General features: G+C 34.7%; 1 protein-coding gene across 1 annotated transcript; it reads right to left on the reverse strand.

Moving 5' to 3' along the window:
* Positions 1–7,224: 7,224 nt before the first annotated feature.
* On the reverse strand, positions 7,225–8,804 carry LOC141353353 (lymphocyte antigen 75-like). The gene has a single exon (XM_073859911.1). The coding sequence runs from the start codon at positions 8,363–8,365 to the stop codon at positions 7,586–7,588; it is 780 nt and encodes a 259-aa protein (XP_073716012.1). The 5' UTR covers positions 8,366–8,804; the 3' UTR covers positions 7,225–7,585.
* Between the last annotated feature and the right edge of the window lie 225 nt (positions 8,805–9,029).

A 9,029-nucleotide genomic window follows, 5' to 3' on the forward strand; every position in this document is an offset into this window, starting at 1 on the left:
TCACCAACTGAGTTATACATCTGTGTGTATTAGAAAAGTGCATAATTTGTCTCCTAAATCAATGTTAAACATTAAATAAATAAGAATAATAAAACAATAAACGTTTTATGCAACAGTGCTAACATTTAATCCTTCTTATGCTATCCTCTGTGACCTGATATTTGAGACAATATATTTTATTTTGTCATGATCAGCCAGTTAAGTAAAAGACTCACTAAAGACCAAACGTGCATTAATGCTATGTGTAGATTTGAAAAATCTGGTAACACTGGAAGAAAATACGTATATAACTGGAAGCTGTATAAACTTTACACAAACTTAACACACCCCTCACATATATACATATTTACATCATGTCTGAGAACATGTGGGAGGAGCCTTGACGTCATCACAGGTGAGCGAGAGCTTTAAGTTAAAACCGAGAAACAACAGGTTGCAAGCCTTTAAAACTCTTTTAATCTCTTCAAGAAAGATATTTGAGACTTTCAAAGTCGTTCATGATCGCAGCTGATACTCATTCACAGGTAACATGATGAAAATATATGAGAAATGTTTTATTTTAGATGTTGTAACTCAAAATGTATTGCTGTCAGTCAGTCACACAGCTTACTTACAGAAACAGGAAGCACATTAAACAAGAGGGATATGTCTGTTTATATGTGAAATATAATTTAGTTTGAAACAAAAAAGCTGGTTACCTGAGTTGCATTCTTTACGTGTGCTGTCAAAAAATAGAAAAGTCAAACTTGACAGCTCAAATTATAAATCGTTATTATAAGCTTAGCTTACCTTGTGTATTTGGGCAAGAAGACAGCTTTGCGCCATACTTCTGTAGGTCCTTAAGGTACAGTAATCTACCTAAAATTGTATTCTGTTTTGTATTCCTGTAAAGGTACAAAACAGAAACTTAGGGTACAACTCCAGTGACAGAAAAGGTACCTTGCAAACCTTTTTTTCTGACAGTGTAAGCAATCCAACAACAGTAACCCAAAACATATAAATCAAGCAAACAAGCACATAGGCCGCAGTGGTGGCCAGTGACTTATTTTTCGAGGGCGCACGATGCAAAGCTCATCACAACATGTCTTTAGCTCATCATGTGTGTTGTCATTTCAAAATATGTGTTTGTTACGTCGTGTTAACCATATTTTGAAATGACGAGCCACACACATGACACTCCGAACACATATTTTGGATTCGCGCCCCTCAGAAGAGAAGTCACCGCCGCCAATGATAGGCCGTTTCTCAATCCGAAGGCTGCTGCATGCGGAGTTCGTATCCCATACGACAAAAAATATATTTTTAAATATATTTCAAAAAATGGCTAAAAAATATTTGTGTTGAAATATATTTTGAAATATGTTTACAACATTGTTTTGGATATTGTGAAATATATTTTAAAAATAAATATATTTTAAAGCATTGCATTGGAAAAAAACTTTGTATGTTACAAACCTGTAAACATATTTAATTTTAAAAGGTTAAAATGTAATATATTTTTGAACTGCCAAAAATATATACTTTTATATTACTTTTTTATACAAACTTTTTTTTTGGCTAGGAAAAATATAATTTTGCCATTAAGGTTGTAAAATTAAAAATGTATTTGCTGTCCCTGAAATACATTTTAAAATATGTAAATATATGAAGGTTAAAACTAAATATATTTTTTAATTCAAAATAATATTTAATTAGGGTTTACTTTCCACAAAATGTATCTAGCACATATTTAAAACATATTTTTTCCCAGAGAAATGTATTTTGTGTGCCATATGGGATATGACATACGTCATCAAACCTGGTTTATTTAATTTAACTGGCATTACGTTCGTCATAAGCATATTACAACAATTTATGATTAACTAGTAATAAAAGTCAACTTTATACTTGTCAACTTGATACTTCTTTATGACATATGCAGCCTTTAAATTGAGAAATGGACATAATTTAAAAAAAAATAACAAGCAGGAAGTGAGCATTGAAGAAATGAAGTGAGTTCAATACTTGGGAGAGTAACACGGTCTCACACCCATGGCGTCAATATTTGACGACACTTGACCATGCGTCAATATGTTGACGCGGAGGGTATACCTTTCGCGTCATTTTTTGACGAACTGGGGACTTCAATACTATTAGGTACGCGAAATTAAACAGTTGTCGCCTGGCATTGGGGTTAGGGAAAGGTTTGGGTAAGGATGTCATTATGTAAATCTAACCCTAAACCGACGCGAAAATGGTAGAAAATGGTAAGAAAATAGGAAAGAGAATGCAACGGACTTAATAGTATTGAAGTCCCCAAGTGTCGTCAAATATTGACGCCATGGGATGAGACTGGGTTGGGGAGAGAGCTTCGAGGTTAGGGTTAGTTTTCCCTAAGTTTCTTCATGATGTTTTATTGTGATTTGTGTTGACAGTGTTGATGAAGATGCAGCAGTATGCAGGTACAATGTGTGATCTACACTCTTCTCTCACATTCACTAACAATAATACTTTACATACACAAACTCATCTCTACTATTATAAACACATCAACATCTTTATATTGTCATTCATATTCTCTTATCTCTCTCTCAGTGGATGTGACTCTGGATTCTGATACAGCTCATCCAAAACTTATCCTGTCTGAAGATGGTAAACAAGTGAGAACTGGAGACAATGAGCAAAGACTCCCAGATATTTCAAAAAGATTTGATTATTGCCACTGTGTCCTGGGAAAAGAGGGATTCACCTCAGGGAGATTTTATTTTGAGGTTCAGGTGAAAGGAAAGACTAACTGGGATGTAGGAGTGGCCAGTGAATCTATTAACAGAAAGGGAAGAATCACAGCGACTCCTCAGGATGGACACTGGGTTGTGGTTTTAAGAGATAAGAGGGATTATTCAGCCTTTGCCGGACCCCCTGTCTTGCTGTCTCTGAGGTTGAGTCCACAGAAGGTCGGGGTGTTTGTGGATTATGAGGAGGGTTTGGTTTGTTTTTATGATGTAGAGTCCGGGTCTCATATCTACTCTTTCACTGCTCAAACTTTCACTCAAAAACTCTTTCCAATATTTAGTCCATGTCTTAATGATAAAGGTAAAAATGTAGCACCACTGATAATCTCACCTGTTCATTACAACAAATGAATTTAAAATCAGTGTTACATGTTCATCTGTGTGTTTTTGTCTTCTGTTCTGTAATCTAGCCTTTTTCACTTATTTTTATTTTGATTTCCTATTGTGGTCCTGTCTCTCTTTATCCTGCCTATTGTGTTTTCCTATGTCTACACACACACACACACACACACACACACACACACACACACACACACATATATATCTGTCTGTTTGCTCACGATTGTTAAAAGTCATCAGTTGTACTTGGATCCTGCCTCCTTGTCTTTATTTTTCTCTCAGAGTGTGGTACCATCTTAGAAAAAAGATTTAATGCAACCTTCAGAGCTATGTATTTCTAGATTAAAACATTACATTCAATTAACTAATTTAGCAGACGCTTTTATCCAAAGTAGTTTACAAAGTGAGAGAACCGTATGTGACCCCACCTTTTGAAACATCAGCTAAAGTTACGTAGGCCTAATCTATGTTGAGCATAGAGACAGAGCGCAGTTATGCAAATTTAAAAACCACGCCCACCGGGGGGGAAAGCGATCCAACAGTCTCCATTGACTTTGTATTGCGAGAAGCCGCCTCCTTGTCATTTCTGGCTTATAACAAAAAACAGAATAATGTCTAAAAAATGCTGTGTGACAATATGTACAGCTAACAAGCCAAAGAACCCAGAAATAAGTTTTTATAAGCTGTCGAGCCGTAAAACCCAGCTTTTAAGGATAATAAAGTGGATCGCCGACTGCGTTTCCCCCTGGTGGACGCAGTTCTACTAATAGAAGTACTATGAAAAGTTGCCTGTATCCATTTCTGTGTCTTTAAACGCTCATTTTTGGGATCGACAGCTTATAAAAACGTATTTACAGATTAAAATTAAAAACAGATTAATACCTAAAAGCTGCTGTGTGACAAGGTGTACATCTAACAACCGAAAAAAAACAAATACGTTTTTATAGGCTTTCAACTTAAAAAAAAACAGCGTTTAAAGACACAGAAATTGAAACAGGCAACTTTTCATAGTACTTCTATTGGTGGGGCTGTGTCCAATGGGGGGAGGCGTGGTCGGCGATCCACTTTGTTCTCCTTGAGGGCTGGGTTTTGCGGCTCGACAGCTTATAAAAACTTATTTCTGGGTTCTTTGGCTTGTTAGCTGTACATATTGTCCCAAAGCAGCTTTTAGGCATTATTCAGTTTTTTGTTATAAGCCAGAAATGACAAGGAGACGGCTTCTCGCAATACAAAGTCAATGGAGACTGTAGGATTGCTTTCCCCCCCGGTGGGCGTGGTTTTCAGGTTATGACGCGCTGCGCTCTGTCTCTATCCCAGTATCACAAAATTACGTACGTCACGTAATTTTGTGAGCATTTTCCGTGACACTGACACGTTTTTCGGCCTTTTTGCGTGAACATGTCACTTATTTCTGTTTACGTTTCACTGTCACGTATTTGTTACTCAGCTGTTTTGTCCTATTATCTTACTCTTATCGCTTTGGTTTAGGGTTAGATTTACATAAAATTACATCCTTACCCGAACTCTAACACTAATGCCAGAAGACAATCGTTTAAAAATCATAAATTATAAAAAAATAAATCATAAAAAAAAGGTTGAAACCAATACTTAAAGTGACATCCTAACGCAAACACCAAACCTAACCCTAAACCGAAGCGTCAGTGGTTTGAAAATAGGACAAAACAGTTGAGTAACAAATACATGACAGTGAAACGTTAACAGAAGTATGTGACATGTTCATGCAAAGAGGCGGAAAACGTTTCAGTGTCACGGAAAAAACTCACAAAATTACGTGACAATAGAGGTAATTTCGTGATACAGGGTTGTGTTGAGATTAAAGCGTCAAAGTACTGAAGGCATGACCATAAAATGTCAAAAAACAAAATTTGATTATCGCTGTAAATGACAGATTAAAAACTAAGCTTTTAATATCCATTAATATCCATTAATTTCAGGAAACTCTTTTCTATCATCAGAAAGTGAAAACAGATCATAATATTAAATCGCACGAGTGACATTCGGGTCAGTGCAAGGCAAGACATAATTGTGACTTTAGTCCGTTTTTTCTTTCGGTGCAGATATTTTCCATGTCATCTCTGAAATTGCAGGAACATCTTATTTGTTTTTGTAGCTCAACTTCTGACAAGATAAAGCTTTTAAATACAATAAAACTGCTACTTGACGAATTTAGCTTTTGGATGCTGGTAAGTAAACGAGTCTAAATATGACACGCAGCACTTGAAGCGCAAATTCAACGTGCAACCTGGTACAATGATTTCAATGTTTTTCTGCTTCTTGGATATGCACATCATATAAATAAACCTGTTTACAAGATTTTAAGAAATGTCTTATGAATGTATCATTGAAAACAGGATAATCTTTCACATGGTATGCGAAAATTGGGATTTGGTTGTGCTGCAGCATTAAAGGGGTGATATTATGATATTTTTTTAAGATGTAAAAGAAGTCTTTGGTGTCCCCAGAGTGTGTTAGTGAAGTTTAAGCTCAAAATACTCCACAGCTAATTTATTATAACAGGTTAAAATTGCTAATTTATATGCCTGAGCAAAAGTGTGCCGTTTTTAGGTGTGTCGTTTAAAATGCAAATGAGCTGATGAAGTTCAAACACTGATCACAATGATGGTAGTTTGTTGAATGATACTCAATTGTGCTGTCAATTATTATTATTTTTCTCTCTGCCCTAAATGGCAGTGCTGTGGTTTGATAATGCAGTTTAAGGGGGCTGTATTATTGTAATTCGCCTTGCTAACTACTTCACAAAACAGGCAAAATCTGAACGACCTAATTTTTCACATTCTTGCAGAAAATGGCTTACCCAAACAAAGTTACTGGGTTGATCTTTATTATATTTTCTAGGTTGATAGAAGCACTGGGGACCCAATTATAGCACTTAAACATTAAAAAAATCTGATTTTCACGCTATGACCCCTTTAAGTAAAAGCTTGTTTTAAATCAGAAATTCTCAAAAACACGATTTTCTAAAATCAAAATTCTTAAAATCTTCAAATCTTTAATATGGCCTACCATATGGCAAACATATATACTGAAAAAAAAGATTCATTCAATTTACTCACTTTTTTAAGGTAAGTGGTCGCAATCAATTTATTTAAGCTATATTAAAAAAAGAAAATTACAAAACAAAACAAAAACTTTTGTTTAAATGTAGCTTAAATAAATTGATTGCAACCACTCACCTTAAAAAAATTTAGTAAATTGAATGAATCATTTTTTGTGTATTTTTATTTTTAAATATATTTTAAAATATACCAAAATGGTATTTTTCAACACATCCTCACCCCATGTCGTCAATATTTGACGACACTTGACCATTCGTCAATATGTGACGGGGAGGGTATACCTTTCGCGTCATTTTTTTTACGAACTGGGGACTTCAATACTATTACGTCCGTTGCATTCCCTTTCCTATTTTCTTACCATTTTCGCGTCGATTTAGGGTTAGATTACGCAAAATTAAACAGTGTACGCGAAATTAAACAGTTGTCACCTGGCGTTGGGGTTAGAGTTAGGTACGACAGTTGTCACCTGGCGTTGGGGTTAGAGTAAGGTTTGGGTAGGGATGTCATTATGTAAATCTAACCCTAAACCGACGCGAAAATGGTATGAAAAAAGGAAAGAGAATGCAACGGACGTAATAGTATTGAAGTCCCCAGTTCGTCAAAAAATGACGTGAAAGGTATACCCTCCCCGTCACATATTGACGAATGGTCAAGTGTCGTCAATTATTGACGACATGGGGTGAGGATGGGTTGTATTTTTACGTCAAATTCGTACATTTATATTTTTTCCAAAAAATATTTTTATATATTTCAAATCACGGAAATTGAAAAAAAAACATTGCTGAAAAAAACTTTGTTTATGTTACAAAACTTTTAATAGCAGGTTTGACTACGTTAAAATTAACTTGTATTCAGCATTTTTCAAATATATTTTGGCCAAGAATACATTTCTTGCCCTTGACATAAATTTTGTAATATAAGAATATATGTTGATTAAATATTTTTAATTAGGTTTTTCACTTTCTTACTTTCTTAAAATGTACAAATTTCCCAATTAATGTTCAAAATCAAATGTAATGTAATGTATATAGTTCATAGCCTATGCCATCATCAATAGCACATACCAGTGCAAATTTTATTTATAAATATTTTAATAATATTTATTTTCTTAAGAAAATGTATTACAACACGTAAACATAAAATAAACAGTGTATGTCTCAGAAACACCAAACATATATTTTTCTATTTTTATACCACATTCAACACAATATACACCCTACGAATAATCAGTAAAAGTGAAGCCATTATTATAATTCTATAACCATAATTGTATTGATTTACAACTTACTAGGAAATCTGCTTTTAAATCTTATATATTTGTTTTTTAAAATGAAAGAGAAGGTTAAGCTTGAAATATAACATGGTAAGTGTTACACATCAAAATATTTCAGGCTGTTTGTACTTCTTAAGACAGAAAAAGTTGAGTCGCTTTCCGCAGTCTTCAGGTTTCCAACGTTTGTTTTCTGTATCCAAAGCTCCACACTGGAGATTTTCGGGAGGGCACTGGAGCTCTCCCTCAGACCAGGCTTTATATTCAACATCTCCCCCATTGACCCAGAACCAATGTCCAGCTAAAAACCGTAGTCCAATCCATACATTAACAGTCTGTGATGTCATGGTGTTATTTATCGCCTCTGCCATTGTCCTCACAGAGTCGATACTGACGAGATCAATGTAGTTTTGTCTGCAGTAGTCCAGAGCCTCTTCCCAAGTCTTATTGTCCTGCACCAGAATCAGTTCAAATCTCTCCATGCAATAAAATTTATAATTTCGCTCGCACACAACATTAAACAGTTTAGAATTTGATTTCTTTAAAGCAGTGCAAGGCTCAGTATCTGAGTTTGGTTCGTTATCGTCCCAATAATCAAATGCTTCTTCTTCACCTCCGGACCAAACCCATTCTGTTGAGTTTAGAGTGTTGAGTCCAACCCAGAATTCTGAATTACTAACCTCTGGATTACGGGTGAGCTGCTTTGCCTCTTGTTTGCTAGCGGTGGACAGATCATCATGATGCTCTCTGCAGTACTTCTGTGCATCTTGCCAGTAAAGTCCTTTATTCACATAAAAGTGTTTTCTAAAGAGAGCAGAGCTCAGTCCACAGAGACTCAAAAACAGGTAAAGAGAAACAGATGCCTTCATTTTTATGATCTTCACCATACAGCCTTGTAGAGCAGAAGTCAACAATCATGTTATCACAACCCTACAATGTTTTGTTATATAGGGACAAAATAAAAGCTGAAAATCTTTGACCAATCAGATGATCAGGTTCAGTTTTTGTGTATGCAAATGTTTATAGTTTTTACAATTTTGCAAGGCAAATCTGTTCATACAAAGTAAACAGATGATGTCTAGGCTACTGTGAAAAAACAAACAATGTGGTTTTCTCTTGTTACTTTAAGACCCAAAAAACACAAACATAAATTACACAGGTTTATTTGTACTGGTTACATTGTATGGGTCAAAATGATAGATTTTTCTTTATGCCAAAAAGCATTAGTATTAGATCATGTTTCATGAGGATATTTTGTTAATTTCCTACCATTCATAAAAAATTTGTAATATATAAGGACTTCATTTGGACAGTTTTAAAAGGTAATTTTCTTATTTTTTAGATTTTTGCATCTTCAGATTCCAGAATTTTATATTTTTATACATTTTTGTGAGGGTTACATAACTAATTGTCTGTCACTACAGGCTATATCCTCCTGAGACACAGAAAAAAAGTTTTTTGAATGTAGTTTTTTTTACATGTCACATTGTTTAAATAAAGCATATGAAACAAATGGTATTTTTAAAATATTTTATTCATATGTTATGCTAC

The sequence above is a fragment of the Misgurnus anguillicaudatus genome, chromosome 21, assembly GCF_027580225.2.
Source record: "Misgurnus anguillicaudatus chromosome 21, ASM2758022v2, whole genome shotgun sequence".
NCBI lineage: Eukaryota > Metazoa > Chordata > Actinopteri > Cypriniformes > Cobitidae > Misgurnus > Misgurnus anguillicaudatus.